The sequence below is a fragment of the Procambarus clarkii genome, chromosome 13 (genome assembly GCF_040958095.1).
Source record: "Procambarus clarkii isolate CNS0578487 chromosome 13, FALCON_Pclarkii_2.0, whole genome shotgun sequence".
Taxonomy (NCBI): domain Eukaryota; kingdom Metazoa; phylum Arthropoda; class Malacostraca; order Decapoda; family Cambaridae; genus Procambarus; species Procambarus clarkii.
In genome coordinates, this window is record NC_091162.1 from 11807084 (window position 1) to 11833752 (window position 26669).

The window sequence follows — 26669 nt, forward strand, 5'->3', positions numbered from 1 at the left end:
ACACTCAATTACAAATAAGGTAAATATTATAAGGAAATATTACCAATAAAGGAGAATAAGGGAAGAAGATCAACGTTACACTGGCAGTGCCCGGGCATACCTCTTTCCATGGTTCAAAATAAACAATATATTTCAAGCTCCTAAAAGCGATATCCATGAGTTAGTTTAGTTCATTTATTATGCACCCCATACCCATCCTGTGGGCGATAGTGGAAAGGGTTACAGAGGCACATAATGGGCTCAGGGACTGAACCCCCCACAATTTGAGTAACAACTGCCGCAGTCATCTATAAAGGTGGTTAAGAGTGGCTGTAATGCCTCGTTTGAATTGGGCACACTTCAGGGAGGAGTCCTCAGTCTTACACTTTTCAATGTGCTGATGCATAGACTAACAGCTGATGTACTTACACAAATCGATGAGGCTGTCATCTGTCATCATCTATGTAGACGACAATTGCCATAAACAGTGACCACCAGCTGTAGACTCTCCCTGATACACTTGCAAATAAGTATACTAAATGTGGGCTTATCGTCTCCACAGGTAAAACTAGGATCCTTATCCCCCCCCAATCAATAATCCTTCTGTTTTTTAAAGTCAATGATCGGCGTATTAAAAACTGCGGCAATTCAAATACCTTGGTGTGAATAATAATAGTGACAGTAAGTTAACTACAGTTAAATACACTCAAAGGCTAGAAAACACGAATATAGAGAGCTATGACATATTTAGAACCGAGAATTATATGTACGGGCAGCATAAAACATCCACTAGAGAGTGTGACATTGTAACTGCCAGAATTAGGCTGGGATATCAATATCTATGGCAGGTGGCTGCAGGTAATGAATCCCCCAATGGTGAACATTCCAATTGTAAACTATGTGAACAAGAGCTGAGACATACTCTACATCACTATATCTGTGATTGCCCTGTTATCAGTGACTTCAGATCAAACGGCATGAGGTACTTTGAGCTCTGTAATTACTTCATACACTCAGGAATATTGGAAGATATTCTTGTGCTGTACCCAGATTTTGTTTGCTAGTGGAGGCTAATAGCTCAGCATTTTATGTTCACTCCTGACTCCATGTATGGACTATAACCATCCTGTGAGATGGGAATATTAGATGAACTTTATAGCTAGTTTTTTTATCTACACTGTGTAATCTTTCATATAGAATAGGGTAGCAGCACATTGCCGTGTGTTGCTTGTACATAAGCTTGTTAATAAAAGCAAAGCATTGTTACAAGTAGGCTGAGTGTATAACAAGCCAAGAGCCTTGAGCGAGGTGCGCATCACACTCTTCCCTTGTACCACCAGTCGTGCTTGTCATTAATTCCTTACCAGGCTAAATACTGACTCACCCATTGTACAAACACAAAGCACAATATTACCTAGCAAATATACCTACAAAATTATTCAAAATTTCGTCACAATCATAGCACAATCGACACTAAAACAGCGGGAATTATTTATATTGCGAGAACGGTGATTGTGGGGGTGCGCAGACGACCCTTGGCAGGCGGCGTGTGGCGCAGCGGTCCTCTTCCTCCTCCTCCTCCTGCTGCTGCTCCTGCTGGTGTACTATAGCGCCCACACGTGACCATGGCCATGGACAACAGGAGTGGAAGCCTATTCGGCCTCGTCAGCCCGTCATATGGCGCCTCAGACCCCGGCATGAACGTTCCTTGTGAGTGTTGGTGTGACGGTGACCGCTGGCCTGGTGGTGCCTGGGGCTGGTGTGTTGGTGGTGCCTCTGCTGGTGCCTCTGGTGCCTGTGGCTGCTGGTGCCTCTGGTGCCTGTGGCTGCTGGTGCCTCTGGTGCCTGTGGCTGCTGGTGCCTCTGGTGCCTGTGGCTGCTGGTGCCTCTGGTGCCTGTGGCTGCTGGTGCCTCTGGTGCCTGTGGCTGCTGGTGCCTCTGGTGCCTGTGGCTGCTGGTGCCTCTGGTGCCTGTGGCTGCTGGTGCCTCTGGTGCCTGTGGCTGCTGGTGCCTCTGGTGCCTGTGGCTGCTGGTGCCTCTGGTGCCTCTGGTGGCTGCTGGTGCCTCTGGTGCCTCTGGTGGCTGCTGGTGCCTCTGGTGCCTCTGGTGGCTGCTGGTGCCTCTGGTGCCTCTGGTGGCTGCTGGTGCCTCTGGTGCCTCTGGTGGCTGCTGGTGCCTCTGGTGCCTCTGGTGGCTGCTGGTGCCTCTGGTGCCTCTGGTGGCTGCTGGTGCCTCTGGTGCCTCTGGTGGCTGCTGGTGCCTCTGGTGCCTCTGGTGGCTGCTGGTGCCTCTGGTGCCTCTGGTGGCTGCTGGTGCCTCTGGTGCCTCTGGTGGCTGCTGGTGCCTCTGGTGCCTCTGGTGGCTGCTGGTGCCTCTGGTGCCTCTGGTGGCTGCTGGTGCCTCTGGTGCCTCTGGTGGCTGCTGGTGCCTCTGGTGCCTCTGGTGGCTGCTGGTGCCTCTGGTGCCTCTGGTGGCTGCTGGTGCCTCTGGTGCCTCTGGTGGCTGCTGGTGCCTCTGGTGCCTCTGGTGGCTGCTGGTGCCTCTGGTGCCTCTGGTGGCTGCTGGTGCCTCTGGTGCCTCTGGTGGCTGCTGGTGCCTCTGGTGCCTCTGGTGGCTGCTGGTGCCTCTGGTGCCTCTGGTGGCTGCTGGTGCCTCTGGTGCCTCTGGTGGCTGCTGGTGCCTCTGGTGCCTCTGGTGGCTGCTGGTGCCTCTGGTGCCTCTGGTGGCTGCTGGTGCCTCTGGTGCCTGTGGCTGCTGGTGCCTCTGGTGCCTGTGGCTGCTGGTGCCTCGGCTGGTGGTGTGGTGTGGTGGTGCCTGGGGCTGGTTCCTCGGCTGGTGTCCGATGGATTTTAAATATACCTAGTGTGTCAACCTTGTCCAATTCTACCTAATCTAACAATATTTAGAATTTCAAAAATTTAGAAAACTAGCTTTGTTCAAATGCCTTTGCAAGATTGGGGAACGGTCAAATCTTTTTAGAAACTTTGACAATTATTTTTAAACAGGTGTATATTACTAGTATATGATGAGTTAGATAAGGTTGGGGTTCATTAGGGTTAAGATGAAGGGCTTTGGGTATTTTGTAATAATAATAATAATTATTATTTTGGGAAAAGTACATGCATACAATGCGTGTTACAAATAGAATGTTGGATTTCTAGATAGCTAGTATATACTATGCCTAAAGCCACTAATACGTACAGTGTTTTGGGTAAAAAGGCTGAAACCTATCAACAGGCTGAAACGTGTATCCACACGATACGAATACAAATTTTGTGATGGATCATCATAAAAAAAAATTAACGCAGTCTAACACTTGGTTAAACATTTTTTTTTTTGCTGGATTAAAAAATACTACTGCATTATTTTTAAGGGTTATGGCATGGACATTTTTCTTTAAAATGACACTGGAATGCATGATGTACGTGGAATACTTACGGTGTCCAAAGTTTCAGTGCATACTACAGGATTAAATGCCAGAGAACCAGTGTTCAGGACAGATTGATATTTTCCCCATTTCCAACATAATTATAGCAGTATAAATATGTAGAACACATCTATCCTATTGTCCATAGCATCCATACCATTGCAACTTTAGGAGGAAAATTTGGTGCATTAGGAAAGACATTTGACAACTAGTATTTTAAAAAAAAAAAAATTCCCCATAAATAAAATTGGAGAATTGGTGATAATCCCAATAAGGCAATATTTTAGAAATACCTGTACAGATCTCCCATTAATGCTTAATGTGTACAGAAGGATAGGATACAGATTTTTGGAGGGTCTAATGTACTATATTTATACTACCCAATGTTTTCAATATTTGTTTTTAATGTTCTTGAATAATGATTGTGGTGTGCATTTCAGTAACATCAAATCCTGGACTTTCTCAGCTGTCACCGTACTTGAACTTTGACCCTGCTTACCTTCAAACCACTCAGCCAGAATTTATTGCATTAGAAGGAGCTTCACAGAAACGGGGACGTTTTGAACTTGCATTTTCACAGATTGGAGGTTAGTTTCACCTTGAGTTTTGTATGTTTCTTGTGTATACTTTAGCTACCTGTCTAGTGAAATTGAGCTTCTTAAGGCGCTGGACTCCACTTGCTATGTATTGAGAGGTGATTCCTTCCCCCACTCTGTTGGATTAGTTGTGCAACCATTTGACTTGTCTATTCTACGTTGGTGTTTTCTGTTAAATAACTAAAGTACTCTAGTTCTTAAGAAATCCCTTCTGTGTCTGGGTTATTTGCATTCTCGGTTCCTATTTGGTTATCCTTCCTAGACAGCCTGTTACCCATCTTGTTGATACTTCAATGTTGTGGCATTGAACCCCCCCCCCTTCCTCGGTGGTTTTTTCTCTAGCATTGTAATATTTAGCTACTTTAGCCTATGTTCATAACGTGCATCCTTTAGGCTATTTGAGTCATAACTGGTGCCCATATGACATCAAGCATTTATGGGTGCATGAGAGAGTGTGGGTGCAATGCATGCACTGTATGACCAATGCAATGCTTGCATTGGTCTCTCTTACATAAGTATACTACCCAGGTGGATCCCTAGTTGAAGTTACCAATGTAGGAAGTAAGCGAATAATTTTGAGATTTAAAGTCGTTTGTAAACTTTAGGACTGTCCTGCAGGGTCTTTCTTGCTTTGTATTTGCAGAGGGCTGCTAACATTGTAAATATTAAGCCAGAGGGAATTCGGCTGCAAGTCCATTGCATATCAAACCTTTGCAAGAACTTAATTTCTTTCCACTTTCATTGATTTTTAATGGTATGAGCTAAATGTATGATATTGTAGTGGATATGAGTGAAACACCATTATTACATGTCATTTCAATGTCTAGTTTTCCTACTTATAAGGTCTCTATGTGAGGTTATTTGATAAATTTACAAGAGCCTGCTTTTTGGTTTTGAAGTCCAGAATTATATAATGTGCACTAGAAATTGTAACATTGTTGAAACTTTAGTCATACTCTGCTATAATGCACAGTGGAAAATGTTGATCAAACCACACAATAGAAAGTGAAGGGACGACGACGTTTCGGTCCGTCCTGGACCATTTCTTGGAGAATGGTCCAGGATGGACTGAAACGTTGTCATCGTCCCTTCACCTTCTAGTGTGTGGTTTGGTCAACATATTTCAGCCACTTTTTTGTGACTCCTCGTCTGCACATTGGAAAGTTTGACATTTAATAGACTGTTCGGCATGCTGAAAGTTTAATGACATTCGACTTCATGCGAGACGAGAACTTCTTGCCAAGTAACTTGTGTTGCACTATATAAAAGCATCACAATGTACACTATCTCCTGGGTCTGCCCAAGAGTAAATACTCGGTATATAATAGTTTAATGTTAAGACTTTGGTAAAAGTTTATGTACTGAAGCTAGTCATTGGTAACATTGTCAGGTTATGGGTGAAAATTTGTATTTATATTTATTTATAAATTATTAAATTTGTAGGAAAGTTTATATGGATATTTTTAAATTCACTGCTGTAATTGTCGAGATTTTGTATGGTCTTGTTACAGATGTGAAGTATAAGGTTCTCTAGTGCTTCATAGAACCAATTCTTTAGTTTATCTGCATTTATTTTCAAACATTCATTAACTATTACTCAGAAGAAGTTAATTAAACAGTTCTCCTTATTTAATCAATAATTAATTGGTTTATGATTTACTCTGTAAAGCAGAATAAGAACTCTATTACATGTTTGGGTAATTCTTAGTATGGGTTATTTTTTAGCAAATATTGTTAACATCTTATTGCATTTTAAGAAAACATAAATATTTTTTAATCATAAATATTGTCTTATAATAAAACCTTTTTATACTCTTGATTTGGAATTGTAGGTTGTTGCTACCCACATATCTTTATCCCCTATGTAAACTGTTTTGTTTGAAGGGTCATGCTTGCTTGGTGCTGGTGTGGGTGGAGCCCAAGGGCTGTATGGGGGCATCCAGGAGACGGCAGCAGCAGGTCACACAGGCAAAATCAGACGCACACAGTAAGTATTAGTAAAGTCATTGCTTGAATTTTAAAGAAAAATTGTATAGCTGGTTACCAGATATCGGCTGGCTAATGTTGAAATTGTTAAATGTAAATGAAAGCATCATGATTAACCCTTCCATTGTGCGATACAACAAGGTATGTTCTAAGCAAATATTCATAAGCTGCATGACACAGTCGGGAATGCTTTTAAGTACAGCGTAAGATTTGACTCCTGAGGGTATATGGGGCTCGCATCTGCTCCCTCAGGCCTCCCGTAAACGAATGTGAAAAAAAAACTTGGTCACCTGTGTGCGCACACTCTCGGTACTGAGAGAGCGACAATGAGTAGCACTTGCAGCAGCTCGCAGCAGCACTTTAATGATGAAATAAATAAATAAAAAAAACTGATTATTTAATGATAATGTCGTAGAAGAACTAACTCGTAAATCATATCGCAAGCTTTCTGACCACCTCCATGCTCAAAGTGACACAAAATGTTATAATTTTTCCTGTGATCAGGGAATGAATTTTAAATGGATTAGAAATTTCTTGCACACCTGGGGGTTGTCAGCTTGAAAAGGTGAGCAATGTAGGGGTTACTAGATATGTTCAGCAAAAAGAAAAGCAAAACAAATGTATGGAATAAGGTAATTTGGATACTGGAATAAATGTCTAGGCTTGGCGACAAAACAGGCACGTACTGGTACTCTTCAGCTTCATCTGGCTCTTGTTACCTACACTTAGATTATGCAGTTCAATTTACGTCACCATACTAAAGGACATGAATTCACTTGAATGAATATAGAGGATGATTGGTTAATCCTAGGATATAGGTAGCTCCCATCTGAAGGTTAAGAACGCTTAATTTACCTTCTCGAGAAAGGCAACGAGTAAGAGGTGACAAAATTGAAAATCTATTTGTAAATGGATGTGCATTTACAGCTTTGTTGATGACAAATTTAAGTACATTATTCATTTACACAAGAAAATCGCAAGACTGTAGTGACATTTCTATGCTCGGCAATGCAAGTTATTGAGGGCTCTTCTTGTGAGATGGGTGGGGGGGACGGAGAGGTGTTGCTATTTGGAAGGGGAGTCCCTTCCATTATAACAGTCAGGAAGTGATGACTTTTCTGGGGTGTACTCTCTCCTGCATTTTGCAGGCATACCACTTGGACCTGGTTGTGGCTCACTGCTTGCTTGTCTTGCTAAGAATCTGTCTATACACACTTGTTTTCCCTACATTTTTACACTTGTCAGTAGTGAGACATCACATTGTCATTCAAAAGGTCAATGCAATGCCCTGCTATAGCTTTATCTGGGGGAGTTTTTTCAACAAAACTTTGCAGTTCTTCCCATACTGCACACATTTCCTTAATAAGGAAGAGTTCCTTAATAAGGACATCCTCTACTGCCTCTACTTACGACTATTTTCTTGGGTGGTTGAACCTTGCCACCAACTTTCTTGGGACCCCATGGCGTGATGTATAATAATTACTTTTATATTAAAAAAACAAAAGCACAAAAACAATGAAATTCTTTAAGCGTGATCGTCACTAAGTGGGCGGGCCTGGTAACTTTTTGTGAACTTCGTTCAAGTAGAATTGCATTGTAGTGTAAATAATGTTTCCTTGTTTTGCTGTAATATTTTGGAGGAATTTCTATGATTGTCAGTTTGCAGTAAAGATATTGACAATACAAGCATTGTTTGTGGTTTGGTTTCTTCATTTGGAGATCTTGTTTATCAAACCAAGTTGTGGAGCTATGTGGAAGGGTTTGCTTTTCATTGTATTGCCTATTCAGCTTTATTGGCTATTGTTCATTTGATACTAGACAATTTTCAGCCCATCCTCCAAAAATTTATATTTATGGCAACTATTGGTCAAATGTACAAAAATAGATTGTTGTGCCCAAATGTTCACGCTTTGTACTATTGAAATACTTACATGGTTTAGTACGCTAGTTATAGGTAACTAAAAAACCTGATTTGTTCTAGGCCTAAATAAGCAAGTCTAGACCTAACACTTAGGTTTGGTTACTTTCTGTACTGCAAATAAGTCCAAAATATAATTAATTTGCTTGCAACAATCTATTTTTATATAGTATAAGTACTGTATTACCATTTTTTAAATATAGGTTGCAAGGTTTCTCTCGGAGTAAGTTTTGACGAGGAAATTTTTAAACAGAGTTTTCCGAGAAGTAAATGCTGCATTATAACCCCCCCCCCCCTTTTTCCCAGGCAGCGTTAAGTGAAAGTTTTTAATTTGCAGGTTGCTTAATTGTCTGATGAAGCGTGGGTCTGCCTCTGCTAATACTCTTGGAGTTGTTGCATTCATGTACTCTGGGTTGGGATGCCTCTTGTACTATGCCCGTGGTAGCCACGAGGATGAAGTCAACACCGTAGGGGCTGCAACTATGACGGGACTCCTGTATAAATCGACTGCTGGACTGAGAAAATGTGCCATGGGAGGATTGGTTGGACTAGGCCTATCTGCTGTATACATTGCCTTTTCATCACGAGATAAACTGAAAGATCAATATACACATAGATTTTAATAGTCATCATATTTTACACCTTATTGCAAATATCTGTGCTTTTACTTGGGTACAAATTGGTTAGTATTATTAAGGCATGAATTAAATTTAAAATGTATGAAAATGTCATGACAGCAAAATAAGACATTTAATTATTGAGCAGTGTGTTTGTTCCCATAATTTATACAACTTTTCTTTCATGGAAAAGTTGGCAACAACATGTCGCAGTATTAATGTCTCGTGCATTATTCCCATATACTGAGGATTTTCATCTTGGCTTAATTTTAACGCCTCGTATAACAAACTTGAAACATGGTGTCAAATTGGCTTCCATATCTCCAACTATTTTTGAACTAGTAGTTTTCGCTCAAGTTAAAGAATGTACTCGGTAGTTAATGCTACGTGTATTCTCATATTCAGAAGAAATGTTGAAAGTGCAATTTATTGAAGTTCAGTACCATCTTTCAAACTGCTATTTAGTATACATGATTTAGGCAGAAATAAAAGTAGAAGCATAATGAAATGCGAAGTGCAGTTTATTAAATGTATTAATGAGCAGTATAAAGATGTTTTATTTCCAATTAAACATCTATTTTTTTTTTAATCGGCTATTATATTTGTGTGGTGAAAGAAAAGCCAAGATAAAGATATTTTGTGGTTTTCAGATAATTACAAATGTTTTCCTTGAACAAAATTTTAAGGATAATGTATCCAAGTGTTGTATAGACTTTTTAAAGGATATTTTCTTGAATTATATATTATTTCTGTAAATAAGTATGTAACTAAATACTTTTTGTATAAACAAACAAAATAAAAAATAGTAAAATCTATTTTGCATTCTTATTGAAATTATAAGATGGTTTATTTGGTGTTCAGTATCTGCTGGTTATAGTTTTCAAGAGACGATCTCTTCTCGGCCAGTGGTAACCAACTTTCTTTACTCGTAAGCCCTTTATTGAATTCTCCCCCCCCCCTTTTGTACTATCTCACTCGACTACCCTATGATCTTTGAACTCGTGTCTTTTATCCTTCTGCAGATCTTTGGTATGGCATTCACTAGGAGACATTTCATCATCTCCCTCTGCCTTTCCGTATTTGATGAGTATCTATAACCATATTTGGGAGATGACAGATCCCGAGGACTGGCTATAGACAGTTGTTCTTCCCATTTGTAAACTCGGTATTTGATGGATTTCCCGTAAAGATTTTTACATTTTTTACATTTTTACATTTCTCTATCTGCACTTAACTTATGCTATCTAAACTAGACCCTGACTGCCTTGCCTGATCTTCTACTTTTCACTCGACCCTTTCTTTGTCATCCTGGTGCTTTACACCATATTGTTATGCCTCGGCTTGGTGGTCTTTTTCATTCGTCCTCCCACCCAGAGCTTGTATGTTGAAGCAAAAATACTGTTCGAGACAGTTATCACTACTGTCTTGCCTGTTCCCTCTTGCTACCTTTTTTTTCCTTTACAGGGATAGTTTGCAAGATTTTGTTCACATTTGCAATGTCTGTTTTTGTGAAATTTTGCAAGATATCCCTCATGGTAAAGTCTTCTACACCTGTCAAAAAACCTTTTCCTTGGTTGCTCTCTTCAAATGGGTCTCAAGTCTGCAAATGGAATATTGGTGTTGGATACTTAATTTTTTTTTATAGAACCTTTGTGCTGCTGCCTTCCATAAATTAATGTTTTCAAGCCAGAAAGTTCATGCCATTTTGTATGTTCTTTGTCGGCTGTTTTTTCTTTGTCAATGTTACTTTGTCATTGTGGTAGTCTCACAGTTCTCTCATGGCTCTTGCATCTTTTTAACCGTTTGCATTCTGTGGTGTTTGAAATACATGACTAATTTCACTGGGTTACCAGCCATAATGGAGTTACCTTGAATGAACTTGCAGACACTGTTTTTAAGGAGGCTATTTGTACTATACTTCTTGGAACGGGATTCCTTACTCTTATTTCTACCCAGTCATTCATTCTGTAACTGTTGGGCATTAGAGTTAATTAACTAACTTTCTCCATTGCTTTTCTCCTACCACAGTAATAGATGTGGGGAAACAGCTGTGGTTAGGTCGTGTATCAGTCTCGCATGCTTTGTAATGAATTTTTTTGGTCTGTACCAAATTTACTGGATGAAACCAGCAAAGTGAATACTGTACTGGAAGAATGATGGATTCATTGTCACTTGGCTAATCAGTACAATATAACTGAAGCATAACAGTATTGTCTGAAGGTTCTCAATCTATACATATTCCCACCCAAACTTGTGCACTGTTTATATTTAACTTACACTTGAAACAATCCATTAATCCTGTGATGTTAACCAGGAATTTGTTCCATAAATCAACAACCCTGTTTTCAAGTATTTATAAAGTTATTCCCGACTCTAAACTTGCCCAAATTATATCCATTGTTTCGAGTTATATTTTTTTTGTATTTGAAATCTTTGTTATATCCTTTATCCATTTACATCTTTTAATGTCTTTCTAGATAGTGTAAATTTAGCATTTTTAATATCTTCATAATGGAGGTTTCTAATTCCTGATATTAACATTGTCATCATTCTCTGTATGCATTAAAGGGAATTTGTCCATTCTCGATACCTTTGATATTGCTCGCTTTGTGCTTTTTCTCATATTTGCATCCTTGATATTTAGTGCCCTTCAAATGTGCTGCAACACTGATGGTAATAGTGTCGTTGTAGTATCAGCACAAAGCTTCCCAGCTTGGTGCCTTCTTTTGATAAGTCCATTCTAGTTTGACCAAAACTGCATAAATCTATATGAATCTATAATCATAAATCTATATCTATATCAACTGCATAATCTATATGGGCCTAATGAGGGCAAGATAAATCTATGATTAATACTAGATGTCTTGTTAATGCTTCTAGAAATAAATCCCATAATCCTATTTCCTTTATTCCATACATTTATGCATTTAATTTTTTGGCTTAAGATCCCTTTTAATCATGACTGATCTCACTTGCCTTTTGACTTTTACAATTTCAACATTTGTCTAATTGATATCTGGTAACTATTATTAACACTGGAGTATTAATAATCTAGATCATATTGTAGTGATTTTGTATCCTGAATTTATCTTCTGCCATATTTTTGTTTCTGCAAATTTGCAAATATTGCTATTCAATACACACAGAAATCACAATAGCGTGATGTATCAACAGCTGTTCCCAGCTGCGCCTTAGTCAACTGTTCCATGACAAGGTAAAAGAATTGCAACCTGGAGTACTACTGCCCTCAATAGGCTCCCGAAGCCCAATGAGGTTTTCTCACAGTTCCCCCATTCACCCGGGCTCTTGTCAATCAAATTACTGAAGGACGGTAAACATTTGGTTGAGAGCCCAGGTGCATGGAGGAATTGTGTGAAAACCTGATTGGGCTTCGGAGAAGCTTTGGGATCCTAGTGAGGGCAGTAGCACTCCAGGTTGCAATTCTTCTACCTTGTCGTGGCACAGTTGACCAAGGCGCAGCTGGGAACATACCGTGCGTAGGTTAGAACCCTCATCACGGCCTTTGTGGATTTGTTCATTGCTATTCAATTTTGTGTTTAATCATTTATATGGTAAACAACACAAGGCCCTAGGCTAACCCACTTACAATGGTCTCTCACTTAAATCCATTTAATTACTTGAATTTACCTGAAGGTCACCATCTGGTGGCCATGATTGGAAGAGGAACCCAATGGCTTATCAAAGGTCCCCCCCCCCTTCCTATTTTTCCTGATAATTTTTTTTAACTGGATTCTGAAGTGCAGTTGTCTTGAGGTATGAATTTGGTGGGTAGGCAGTTTTAGGGGGTCTATAACTATGAGCGAGAAAGTGTCTCTTGTCTTCTACCCTACATTGTGGCTTAGATTTTACGAGATAAGCCCTGTTATGTCTGGTTTGCACTCTTGTTAGTCCTCTGACCCTCAACCGTTCCTAGTATGGGTGTCGACATAGTTCTGGGATGATTTTTTTTGTCACCGTTGAAGTTGTTCCAGTACAGATATACCTATTTGTAGATGAAGTCTCCACACTTGGGTTCAATAGCCTAGAAGGGGTGCACCAAAGACTTGTTCAGTTGAATAACCACTTTTTCTTTGAAGTCAAAGGTTTGTTAGTTTATTTTACTGCAACTTTTAATAACTGGCGGATTCTGACCTAAGATCCTTTTCTTCAGTCTGTTGCATGATATTGTTGATTTGATTGTTGTGATGTTCATTGTTATGCCCTTCATACAAGGTCTTTCATTTTTACAAATGTTAAAAAACATTTGCCAGTCTTCTAACCATTTGTAGAATTCATAAAGATCTCTCTGAAGGACTCGATGTCATTTTTTGCTTCCAACTTCACCGTTGATCTTAGTGTCGTCTGCAAATTTGATAATGTGGTTTGTAATTTTTCATGTCATTGATGTATGACAAAAAGTGTTGGCCCCAAGATGGACCTTTGTGGTATCCCACTTTCAACATTTCTCCAGTCAGATTCGTTTCCATTTAGGACGACCCTTTGTTTTCTTTGCTTTAACCATTGTTTAATCCACTCTAATACTTTTCCATTTATTCCACGTGCTTGTAATTTCATTGCCAGTTTTTTTTATACTAGATTGTTCACCGAGAGATTGTGAATGATTTACTCGTATAGGATTCTCTCCATGAGCTTGCAGACATGTAAGGTTAGGCTGATTTATGCCAGCCCTCTGTGTTCTTTTTACGGGCTATTCATGCCCGTGCCACCTCTTGGGTGGCTTAATCTTTATCAATCAATCAATCTGTGTTCTTTGAAATAACCAAACCCTACTGCAACTGTACTTACCCGTTCCCCTTCCTCTAATACCATTGCCTCCAACAGTATCCACTCGATTTAACGGCCTATATGGGGCTGTACCCTGGTCGTTATTTCCGGAGCTCCGGTATTTCCGAAGTGTCAGTAATTTTTCAAGTAACGTTCAGGTAAGATATATTCTATACAGACAGCCACTGAATCATTGTGAATTAGGGTATTACAGATAGGGATAATTTAGTCATTTTTGCCTAGCAAAATTAAGGATATTGTGACACCTATGTCATGTAGACAGTGGCGCTCTTCTGTAAGCTGGGAAACAAAGTAATTACCGTCTTTCCAATATACATAATTTCCACAATGAATAAATATATGTTTTGTAAACATTAATTATAATTAGACATGGCAAATATACGAACATATTGATCACCAATGTGACGGAACAAATGTAGACATTTTCAAGAAACAATTAAACAGTTTTTTTGCAAGAAGTGCCTGACCAACCGGGCTGTAGTGGGCCTGTGGGCCGCTTCAAGAGACAGTGTTGGACTAAGCTCTCTCAAGTCAAGCCTGGCCCCGGGCCGGGCTTGGAGAGTAGAACTTCAGTACTCCCAGAACCTCATCCAGGTACAATATACTGTAATTATAAGATAGACTTGGAGGAAAGAACATCTTTAATGCAACTTATCTCGGTTATAATAATTTGCTATTGTTAACATTTAACTAGCATGACATCCGGATACCTACAGATTACGTGAAAGGTTACATAGTTTGTGTCGCGCTACAGCTGTTTGCTCTAGCACAACGTTGGTTAGGGAGAGGATATCCTCAAGCCACGAGAATGGGTAAAGTAATAACAACGCTCTAGGCACCTCATATTGGCAGGTGTAAAGGGTGTTATGACTTGACGGGTAAGTACTGTAGTTTTACAGAGTATGACCCAGTTCCTGCTGGCATGCTTTACACGCTGCGTGCTCAGAGCCCACACACACACACACACACACACACACACACACACACACACACACACACACACACACACACACACACACACACACCACTTGCACCCACATAACTCCAGAAGATTAGGCAGACAGCGCGTGTATGTTGTTCCCAGGATGAACCAAGACCGTGGGAAAAACATAATGGGATGAGTGGGGGGGGGGGATGTTGACCGATCAACATCTGGTGAGCGTCACTTTAAACAACCCATCACCCTCTTCATCCCTCTCATTCTTTCCCCTCTACGCTAGTGTCTTCCATGCTTGGTGCTTTCTTTTTATAATTACTTCCCCTTTATCCCTCTTCCCCCATCTCCCCCTTCTCCTCTTCTATCCTCACCTTTATCCACCCCCCCTCTCCTCCTTTCACCAATCCTAACCATCCGATCCTCTCTCGCCTCCAATTTGCCCTTCCCGCACTTCTCATTCGTTCCAGCATTTTCTACCATTCCCCGTTCGTCTCAATTCTTCTCTCCTTCCCTTTGTGCGACTCCTTCACTATCTTCCCTTCTCCCATATTAGAATCTCTACCATTCCCTCGGTTCATCGTGTATACTCGCTCTCCCTTTCAATCCCAGATCCTTTGCCTCATATGCCTTCCAAGTGCCATATATTTTACTGGCTTAGCGCTTTCTCCCCACAGTTACCTTACCCTTCAGTCACCATCTTTCCCCTTTTTCACGTCTCCCTCACTGTCTTCACGTCTCCCTCACTATCTTCACCACCACCATCACCTTCGTACACGTCTCGCCTGTCTACATGTGTCCAGACATATTGAAGTTTGCCACATTCCTACCTAACGGGTATTTTATACAAAATGTCACATTTACGACTCCTACACAAATTCACGACATTCCTTCGCTTCTTCACCGACAACAGAGCAGCTTAGATCTTTTTGCTGGGAGATGTTGTACATGTTACAATGGCGGCGTGTTCACTCACAGGATGGGTCACGCCGATCAATAAACTTGCCTTTCGCGGGAGGAGAGTTGATTTGAACTTTGCACAAAAACGCCACTACACTTAAGAGCGTCTTTTGAATATTCTGCATCGTTGAAGATGCTACATAGTCTTCCCGGCTTGGCGCCGCCTTTTTGATAATTATTACTTGAGCTCTAGCCATTCAGCATACTGAATACCCCTCCAATAACACGGCAACTCTTAAGAAAACCATCATACAAAACTACAGGCGGTGCAAACCAAGGCATTGAGAAGAGCAGCAAACCATCGCCATTATATAACCGGACCAACCGGGCTGTGGTGGGTATGTGGGCCTGCGGGCCGCTCCTAGCAACAGCCTAGTGCACCAAACACTCACAAGTCAACCCCTGGCCTCGGGCCGGGCTTGGGGAATAGAAGAACTCCTAGAACCCCATCAACCAGGTAACCAGGTAACCAAACAATCCAAGAGCTCAGTGAACATACAGCCACTAAACATCAGACGACAACAGCCAGGTCACCAGGGTGTGGAATACGATCGAAATGTTAGAAGACCCAGGCTAGAAAGATCACACCAAGGAGATCCTTCACTCTCACAGCTAATGACCCAAGAGCTTAAATCTACTCGATCTATTCGCATAACACAAAAGAGCACTGAATATTCGAACTGGCTCCATTTTGGCCTTGGCTATAAACAGCAATATTTACCTATAAAATAAAATGTCCAAGGTTAGAAAGCCAGACGCTTCACACAACTTTGTAGGGTGACTTGTGAAGTGAGTGGGGAGTACCATAGGAGGGTCCGATAGGTCCATTGATATGGATATAAAAATGCTCTGTCTCGAGTCCGTGGGATGGTGTATGTGGGTTTGATGATGTGTATAGGATGGTGAGGCTGTGGTGGGGGATGGTGATGCAACAAGGAGAGTCAGAGTGTATTGACTGGGCCGCGGCGGCGGCGGCGGCGGCGTCTGGCGTGGACCAACTTTCATCTCCAGCCATCAGTACGTGGGTCCGCTCTCTCCCCCCTCAGGGCCCGGACACTCTCCCTCTCCGCCAAGTACGCCCATCATGTGTGTTGCTGGTCTTCCTGCAACACATCACCATGAATGGAAACACAAGTAACATCAATTACAGATCATTCATTGAGACAAATAATTATATATTATGCTGAAAAGCTTAGCAAACCGGATTTTATTAATAGATTCGTTACATTATTCATTTTATCTTAATGTTTATCAGTCTTTATGTTAATTTGAGAAAGTTTGTTTTCATAAGTAGTATTTTTACCAATTGCTGTAGAATGGGAAATTTTATATACCAAATGACAAGGCTATTCTGGACTTTTTCTCATTAACCAAATCTGCAAATTCATCTTAGCAAACATCTCTGAGTGTGTGCATCTCTCCCTTTCTTCCTATGCAATACATAACTTTTTAAATAATATGAACGAGTATTTATTTGCTGGAGATGTGAAAGTATCTCGAAGTCTAGTGAGAACTTTGTAAAATATCTTTCAATGTGTATATGTTTCTACTACTTTTAATCCAGCCAATTGTTTGTGTTTACACATACTTGGATCGGCAGTTCTTCCCAAGATGTTGATCGGAACTGCCTCAGACATGAGCCTGTCATGGGTGAGACATTGGTCACAGGAAAGGTTCTTAAATAGGAGTTGCTGCCCATATGAAAATTTAGTTTCTATTGAATTCGTATTATTTGTGTATTTGACTCCAAGACCCCATTAACCCTACCCCCCCCCCCCACACCAAATACTGACCCCAATACCCTCCTCAAACACCATCCTTCCCAGTCAGGTGAAGGAGGACAGAGGCCGCTTGAAACTAAGATAGCACAGAAGAAATAAAAAATTGTGTTTTAAAGATTTAACTCTGAAGCCTCTCTGATATTGCAGTAGCGCTCTCAATCCGCCACTTCGTAGAAATTGTTGCCTGGGCCACACCAGTGACAGGTTGACTCAAAGTTGATGACATTCAAACATTATATAAACAGTGCTTCGCCTAGTGCTTAAAACTTGGACTAAAACTAGGTCATATAACCTAACCTATTCTAAGCCTATGCACAAAACCTTTTTTCTTTTTTTTCTTTTTTCGAAAAATTGACATTCACATTTCGTACATTACGTTTTGCACTTGTTCGCAACATGTGTGTCCACATATGTTTATTGCAAGATGGGTTGGAAATGCCGGGTGTATGGTGTTCACACACATGAAACTGAGCGAAATCCCGTGGAGAATGTAAGGGCACCTGGCTAGGCTGGTTAGCTGGTCGACGCCGACGGCAGTGGCGACGGACTCCAGGTGATCAGCTGTTAACCAGGTGTTTAGCAGGTGGTCAGCTGTTGACCAGGTGTTTAGCAGGTGGTCAGCTGTTAACCAGGTGTTTAGCAGGTGGTTAGCTGTTGACCAGGTGTTTAGCAGGTGGTCAGCTGTTAACCAGGTGTTTAGCAGGTGGTCAGCTGTTGACCAGGTGTTTAGCAGGTGGTCAGCTGTTAACCAGGTGTTTAGCAGGTGGTCAGCTGTTGACCAGGTGTTTAGCAGGTGGTCAGCTAGTTAATATTTATTTATTCTGTCACATATTCATTGTATAAAGTTCCGTGAGCTTGTGCGAGTTCCCCAGCGACGTGACCCATCACCGTCTCCTCCCTCACCATAAATTCCTTTCTTGCATAACCCATTTTAATTGGATTAGGCGGCGAATGTATCATAACCTATTTTTGAGTCTATAGTTATGTTTTCCAGCAGTATTGTCTGTTTCATTACTATTCTCTAGCCCAAGTTTGGTCTACCTTTACGTGTTGGGTCCTGTGGCGCAGTAGTCTACGTCTTCGGCTCACAACCGAGGGACCCGTTAACCGATGACAGAGAGGGTTGGGGGGGGGGAACCTTTTCGTTCACCTGATGCTTCTGTTCATCTAGCAGTTAAATGGGTGGCCAGGAGGGAGAGAACTAGTGTGTGTTGCTGCCTGGGGAAGGTCAGGAGGCTTGACCGAGGACCTGACTGAGGAAGGCCTCGTAAGACCTACGAACCTTCACATCTCTCGACAATCATGGCGGCTTTGTTTACATTACACAGTGTCTGAGCCAAACATGACAACACTAGGTTATCATTGCTCTTATAAACAACCTCGTAGAGCTTCCGAGCTCATCAACTGTTTAATACATCTTGACAAAGCCGCCATAATTGTTGATAGATGCACAGATGCGGCAACCTATTGCATAAATGCTTGTTGAATGGTGGTAAGAGACTGGACCGCGGGGACATTGATTCCCGGAAGCAACAAGAGGGAGGGAGCTGGTTTTCCACCACTGTCACGGAGAAAGGGGAACGTGAGTCTATATATTTGTAAATATCACCAAGTGGACTTTCTCCCTCGTCCATCTTGGATCACCAAGTGATGACTTTCTACCATCATTCAGTGACATGGTGGCAGTCTTCCTCTGATGACTCGCGATTAAAAAAAATATGTGCGCTCTTTTCTGTTTCTTAATAATGTTGTGACCGACCATTCTGTTGCTGGCGTCATCTTGCACGGGTTTTTCATTGGAATGAAAAAAAATAAATATAGAAATTTATGATGCCATATTCCTGCGCACCACGTGCGTGTCCCACATATTCCCGCGCACCACGTGACTATATATAAACATGTACCAATTATAAATAACAACTCTGGGATGGTGAAGGCTGACCCGAGACGCCCCACACAGACACGTGGTCAGGGTCAACCATGTTTTTATATTCTAAAATAGTGTTTTGATGAGGATATTTAATAAACGTTCAATGATAATCAGATACATAACCACCAGCGCTTTGTTCTGAGTGAACAGGTGAACACGTGTCACGAGGACGATGATGGTCTTATATTCAGTAGTTGGACTTTTCACCTAGTTGGTGGATGATGCAGTTTGTTGCGTTGAAGAATAGCTGCCATGAGTTTACTAACGACCCACGGCGAGCTAATTGGCTCATTGCTAAAACTAGGAGCATTACTTCCCTTTTACGTGTTGTGAGATGAATATAAGTTTACAGTATTGAAAAGTAAGTTGAAAAATGTCATAATTGTATTTTTGTGTTCCTCAAGTATTGTTGTATGAGGCTTGTCGCGCCCAGTTGGTTGTTTTACTGAAAGTTATACGTCTAGTCTACTTATAAATTGTAATAAATTGAGGTAGATCTTGTTCATTGTTCAGTAAAGGCAACTTGCCAATGTTGTGGCACAACCACTAGGATACATAATATGGAGAGGAGACTTGGCCACAACATACAAGGTTCCGAGACACAAAGTGGAGAAAAACAGACTGTTTCAGACGAGGACAAGTAAAAATAATACAAGGAATAACCTGAAAGCACAGATGGTTGAGCCCAATTCAGTTCACAACTTTGAAAGTAAATAAGAGTCAAGGGTAAAGATATGGGTGCCAGGAGCTAAGGCTCGCTACCACCAAGCACAAATAGGTAAGCAAATATACACAACTAACACCCCCAAAGCCCTCACTTCCAACCGTCCTTAAAGCGCCAAGAAAATCTCGCTATAACATATAAATTACCCGCCATATTTGAAGGTCATGATTACTTTTTAATACAGTACGACTTTCACCACGGGGCTTTCCACCTTCCCATCTCCTCTGAAAAAAAAAAACTTACAAAAACGCAGTAGATTCAGCGAGTTCATCTTCAAAATCTTCGTGAGAACGTTCTTGTACTCTAACCGCTTTCTCTTGCTGTCCTATTTCTGATTTTTCCGTTACTTTCAGATTTGGTAATACGGTGTGCACTCAGATTTATACGGATGCGTCACAGTATTGTTTGTACCATCAGTAGGAAACGGTAGCGGGCGTAGCGTGACACAAACGCATCAGTAGCGTGTGCAGCGTGACCTAGACGCATCGGTGGCGTGCGTAGCGTGACGCAGGACCACAATTAGCGTGACAGAGAACCAGAAGAAGCATACGTAGCGTGACCGAGACCAAGAGTAGCATGCATAGTGACCAGGGACCACAAGTAGCCTAACTAGGGACCACACGGGAACTGTGTTGCCAGCACCGGACCTTAGCTGCTGCTGCTGCTGCTGTTTAAGACTCAGCTTCTCTGAACAAAACGTTCCAAGTAGCACGGACTATAGTGAGCCCGTAGTGGACTTACCTGGCACAAGAGCGGGGCTGTAACTGTGGACCGTAGCGTAGAGAATGTTGTTCTTGGGACCATAATCTGGCGTTTGATCCCGGATGGGTCAGGCAGGGAGGGGGGTGGAGGGGGGACTTTGTAGTCACTAATATGGGCTCAGAAAATATTATTTTGCTTTTGATCTGTTGGTAAGGCTTTCCTCGGTCAGTCCCAGATGAGCTGTGTTGTACTGTGTTGTGGTGGTGCTTCAGTGATGGCCGTGGTGGCACTCACTAGGTAAGACTTTCTCCGTGTAGGAGTTTTTTGTTGGCGTACGTGCAAGCGCGCGTATGTTAGTGTGAGTACTCGCCTGTTTGTGTCTCTAGTATCGGACTTCAGCTCTTGGACCCAGCGTATCCAGCTTTAGGCCATCAAACCTGGTGAGCCTTTACTTGTATCGTATTTACTTAAGGAACTTTTTTTTTCAACTTTCGCTCGTCTATGCCTTATTTCCATCTATGGCTTCTCGTTCTATTCTTATTCCTTGTTAACATTTTCTCGATTGCCACCATGGCAGTTCCCCGTAAATATTTTGTCATGATTATGTCTCCTTTCACTTTTTTATCGTCATTGTATCCAGTTTCTCAGTGTTTCGTCGCTCACCATATGCACTAATGAGTGGATTACATTGCATCTTTGCAGACTTTTCTTTTTTTTTAAAGTAAAGTCTCTATCAGTAGAAGGATGCATGGTGCGTGAATGTGAGCAAGTGTAGCGAGAGTGTAGAAAGGTGTAGTGAAGCTGTAGGAGGCTGTAGTAGAGCTGTATTCGTGTACGGCTGTATTCGTGAAACAGTCATGATGAGCCGCGCGTACACACACACATCTGATGTGTTCGTATGATAACCAAACACGTCTCATGATGTAGCGAGACCCTCCCTATCTCCTGAGGTTATCTTGAGATGATTTCGGGGCTTAGCGTCCCCCCGGCCCGGTCCTCGACCAGGCCTCCTTTTTGTTACCCCCCCCCCCAAGGAAGCAGCCCGTAGCCGCTGTCTAACTCCCTGGGGCCAGATTCACGAAGCAGTTACGCAAGTACTTACGATCGTGTACATCTTTCCTCAATCTTTGACGGTTTTGATTACATTTAATAAACAGTTTACAAGCATGAAAACGTCCCACTCAACTGTTGTTATTGTTATAAACAGCCTCCTGGTGCTTCAGAGCCCATTAACTTTTTATTAATTGTAAACAAAGCCGCCAAAGATTGAGAAAAGATGTACAGGTTCGCAAGTTCTTGCGTAACTGCTTCGTGAATTTTGTGGCTCTATTTGGTTTGTGGTTTCTTCTTGGCTGCTGATGGCGTTGGGTCCCATCGTATTGACTTTAGTGGAGGGTCTGTGTCCAGAGATGATCCAGGAACCATCCACCGGGCTTAGTCGCGACTCGTGTCTCCATCTTGTCAACGCGCGACTTTGTTTATCATTCTCAGAGAGGTTGTCTGTGAAGATTGTTGTTGTGTGAGGCGCTCCTGATGCCTCCGCTGGTGCTGGGATGGCTTCACCCACCTTCCTGCAGTAGTTGATAAGTATGGCTGATCTACACGCCTCTTGTTATCTTGAGGTTATCTTGAGATGATTTCGGGGCTTTTTAGTGTCCCCGCTGCCCGGTCCTCGACCAGGCCTCCACCCCCAGGAAGCAGCCCGTGACAGCCTGCTCACATGGCTGATCTACACGCCTGCTCACATGGCTGATCTGAAAGCTTGCTCATATTCAGGCGGTGATGAATGCACTTGTGCTGGAGGTACAGGATGTGGTTGGAGAAGAGAATTGCTTGGCTTAACAAGAGAGCCCGGAGCTCATCGTCCAAGTCATTGGCGAGCAACTCACAGTACTCACCTAGTTGTGCTTGCGGGGGTTGAGCTCTGGCTCTTTGGTCCCGCCTCTCAACTGTCAATCAACTGGTGTACAGGTTCCTGAGCCTATTGGGCTCTTATCATATCTACATTTGAAACTGTGTATGGAGTCAGCCTCCACCACATCACTGCCTAATGCATTCCATTTGTTAATTACTGACACTGAAAAAGTTCTTTCTAATGTCTCTGTGGCTCATCTGGGTACTAAGTTTTCCACCTGTGTCCCCTTGTTTGTGTTCCACCCTTGATAAATAGTTTGCCTTTTTCCATCATGTCAATTCCCCTGAGAATTTTGTAGGTGGTGATCATGTCTCCCCTTACTCTTCTGTCTTACGGGGACGTGAGGTTTAACTCCCGTAGCCTTTCCTCGTAGCTCATACCTCTCAGTTCTGGGACTATAATCTTCTCTAATTTTCTCTTGTGCTTAACTAGGTATGGACTCCAGGCTGAAGCTGCATATGCCAGGATTGGTCTGACATAAGTGGTATATAAGGTCCTGAACGGTTCCTTACACAAGTTTCTAAATGCAGTTCTTTTGTCCAGTCTAGCAAATGCCGCTAATGATATCTTTTCGATGTGGGCTTCTGGATACAGGTTAGGTGTGATATCAACGCCCAGATCATTCTCTCTTCGAAATCCATCTTGCAGGATTTCACCTCCCAGATGGTACCTTGTGTTCAGCCTCCTGCTCCCTTCGCCTAATTTCATTATTTTATTTTTTATTTATTTATTTATATATACAAGAGTTCTTACATTCTTGTACAGCCACTAGCACACACAGGGTTTTGGGCAGGTCCTTAATCCTATGTTCCCGGAATACGACATGCCAAATCGTTTAACAACCTGGTATCCATTTTACTGTTGGGTGAACAGTGGCTACAGCTAAGGATTGACGCCCACATTACATTTTCCTGAGTTAAACTTTAGTAGCCATTTCTCCAGCCTGTCCAGGTCTTCCTGTAGTCTCTGTCTATCTTCATCTGTCTTGATTCTTCTCATAATTTTGGCATCATCAGCAAACATTGAGAGGAATGAGTCTATACCCTCCGGAAGATCATTGGCAAGTGGACTGACTGGCAAGTGTCTCTCCCTCCATGGCTGATAGCCTAGTGACTCGCGTATTGAAGCGGTAACCAAATCTTTACGTAGGTTAGTATAGGGGAAAGGTCAGAGATATTCATAGAAAGGTCATAATGCTTAAAAAACCTTTGTGGAATCTTAACGGAAGTTCCTTTGTGATGTACTGGCTAAGTTGTGCATAACAGTTCCGTAGTGGGAGTTATATTGCACTAGTTAGGAGCCTCGTGTTGACGAACGTACAACACGAACGTTTCGGGCCCGTGTTGTCCGAAACGCTATGCGTACTAGTGGCTTTAGGTTTTGTATGTACTAGCTCTATCTATAAATCAATCAATGTTTGTAGCTCTGCATCTATGTATGTACGTTACCTAAATAAAATATTATTATTATTATTATTATTATTATTATATAACGTCTTAATTACACTCCTAAAATGTCGCACGTGACAACGCGCGCGCGCGCCTGTGTTCCAACTGCTGCCCCGTACCTAAATTGTTTTCAATTCCATTCTCCTGAAATGATGGAGCTTTGTGTAACTTTGTGGTCGATCATATCACAATGTAGTGATGGAGCCACTTTTTGTACTATTTTTATAGGTCGGAAACATTTACACTAAAAACCAAGCTAACATATTGTTAGGCCTAGTAGTATAGCACATATATACTATATTAGGCCTCAGATGGCGTGTATTAGTAGCCCGTTTATGCGAGCCTTCCCGTATTAGGCCTAGGGGGATGGTTAGGCTAGGTTTCATTAGCAACATAAATGTAAAAACTTTTCTTGTTTGTATAAAATCACTACTAAAAAAGTGTACTTTCTGGAGGTCCATCACGACATATTGGAACTTTGGACCATAGTCACTATAAGTACTCTCATTTTAGGAGGAGGAGGAGCTGGTCATTTTGGAAGGCGTTAAAAATAGAAGAAATAAAAGGAAGACAACAAGCTAACTTAATCTCGGTTAGGCTATCTCTCCGTCTCTCTCTCTCCCTCCTTCCCTCAGTCCTTCCCTACCTTCCTCCTCAACCATCCCCCCCCCCAACTGCCTCTCATGCAATTTCTCCAGTTTTCCATCACTTTCTCTGGCAACCGTCACTTTCACTCATCATAGCTTGACGATGTGGATGAGGAGGGGATGGAGGTGGGAGTGGGGGCTTGTGGGGGTGGTATAGAGGGGGTGAGGCGATATTGACAGTGGATGGGGGGTTTGGGTTAGACATAGTTGTTGGGGGGGGGGGGGAGGGAAACTTTCTACTCGGATTTGTAGACAAAACGCTTACCATAAACTACTCGAGTCCCTCCATAACAGGGCTGTTATCCTCGTGCTGTGACGCCATAGTCAGAGTAGCTATAACCGGCGTTATCGCGATATTTATGTATTGATTTTGTGTTCTTTATGGGATAAAGTCGCTTAGAGACGTTTGGAAATTCTTAAAAATATTTTTGATTGTTTTATGTTTTCATTTCGACTGATCAGTTAGTTAATAATGTTCCTTTCATAAGTGTGTTTGTTGATGTGTAGGTCGTTTGGGTAAACAACTAAATGACATACGTTCACTGGAACAGGTACGACAAAGAAGTACGACGAGACGTGTGACAAAGTTAATGCCAGGAATTAGAAACCTTATAAATGAAGAAAGATTATATTAATTCGTTTCGTCGGGAACAGGAAGCTTGTACGTACGTGTTCACTCCATGTTCCCGTCCTCTGTGGACAGGGTTAGTGGGATCTGTTAAACATATTGTTCAGTGATTTATTATACAATCAACCACAGAAGGTGATTGTAGTTTTTATAATGTTAATCTAATCTACATACATAAATTACACAGATTTATCTTTCTCCCTATATAAACAGTGTTCGAGGTATGTTCTTTTATACTTAATGAAGGAAGGAGTGCTGGCGGATAAATCCTGAATAGGATAAATCCTGAATAGGATTTATCGTCGCCAGAAGATATTTTGCGCGGAAATAAGAATTTGTGCGGGGAAATAGGAATAAAAGAGGGCACGGTAATCCCTCTCCTTTCACCCTATCACTCCCCTAATGTCTGCCCCCCCCCCCCCCCCAATCCCTTCCCCCTCATCACTTTCACCGGTAACACCCACCAATCACTTCATTATCTCACTCATAACATGAAAATCGTCGACCAGGACGATATTTAGTGACTCACTCTTCTGGTGTTTATCACAGCCTCGAGGACCACCATCCCCAAGTGACAGCCTTGAGAGGGAGTGGCTGAGGGTCGGTGAGAGAAAGAGAGAAGTCGTAGGTGAAGTCGTAGATAGATGGGGGAAGATGTTCGGCAGTGACGGGGGAAGGTTGAATGTTGTAGATGAATCAGGATGAGGTGGTTAGATGGGTAAAGTGGTAGGTGGGTTGGGTGGTAGAGTGGGGGTCGTAGATGGGTGGGGTGAGGGTAGGAGTCGTAGCTGGATGGGGGTCGTAGATAAGTTGCGGTCGTAGATGGGTATAGAAGGGAGCTAAATTGGCCAGATCGTCTCTGATACGAAAGATGTTTTTGACAAGCTGAGCGAGTGAGGCTTTTCTTGCTCTTACTCAGTTTCTCTTTATCTCTTTCCCTTTCTCTTTATTTCTTATCTATTTATGTTTCTGCCTCTTCCTGTGTCCCTATCTCTGTTGCTTTTTATGCCTGTTTCTCCTTATCTGTTTATCTTTAACTCTTTATCTGTATCTCTGCTTCCTCTCTCTCTCTCTCTCTCTCTCTCTCTCTCTCTCTCTCTCTCTCTCTCTCTCTCTCTCTCTCTCTCTCTCTCTCTCTCTCTCTCTCAATACTCAGCTATTTAATTTAATTCCTACTTTCACTCCAAGACGGAACTGATTATAACTTTGGATAGGCCGTAAATCTTCGCTAATATTCTCAATAACTGTAATACAAAACGAGTTATTTTATATCTAAATTGGTTGGGATTTAGGATCTGTAGTATATCGCATTTGCACTTGAATTGTTCTCAATTATTTAGCCTTTGCAAAGTTATCATACTGTTATGTGTTATATTTTCAAATATCTAGAGAACTTTCGTTAGTGAGAATATTCTTATTAGAATGTATACTTGAGAGGTGTACCCAGCTTCTCGGTGTATACTTATGAATATGAATATACTTATGAATAAACTCACTGAAAGTTTACTTTTGTCCTGAAAAAGTGTTGAGGATTAACTATACTTGGTAGTTGATCAGTAAGCTTTTGTAGTGACCTTAACAATCCTCATGGGCTGAAAGACCTTAAGCCCATCACCAGAGCAGGAAGATAATTTCTGAACGTATCTTGAGTAAATATTAACATGTTAGGTA

General features: G+C 41.8%; 1 protein-coding gene across 1 annotated transcript; it reads left to right on the forward strand.

Moving 5' to 3' along the window:
- The first annotated feature begins 1444 nt into the window (after positions 1 to 1444).
- Tim23 (translocase of inner mitochondrial membrane 23) lies at positions 1445 to 9338 on the forward strand. The gene is made up of 4 exons (XM_045740671.2): positions 1445 to 1689; positions 3847 to 3993; positions 5887 to 5989; positions 8244 to 9338. Exons 1-4 carry the CDS (start codon positions 1605 to 1607, stop codon positions 8527 to 8529), a joined length of 621 nt encoding a protein of 206 aa, XP_045596627.1. The 5' UTR covers positions 1445 to 1604; the 3' UTR covers positions 8530 to 9338.
- The last annotated feature ends 17331 nt before the right edge of the window (positions 9339 to 26669 follow it).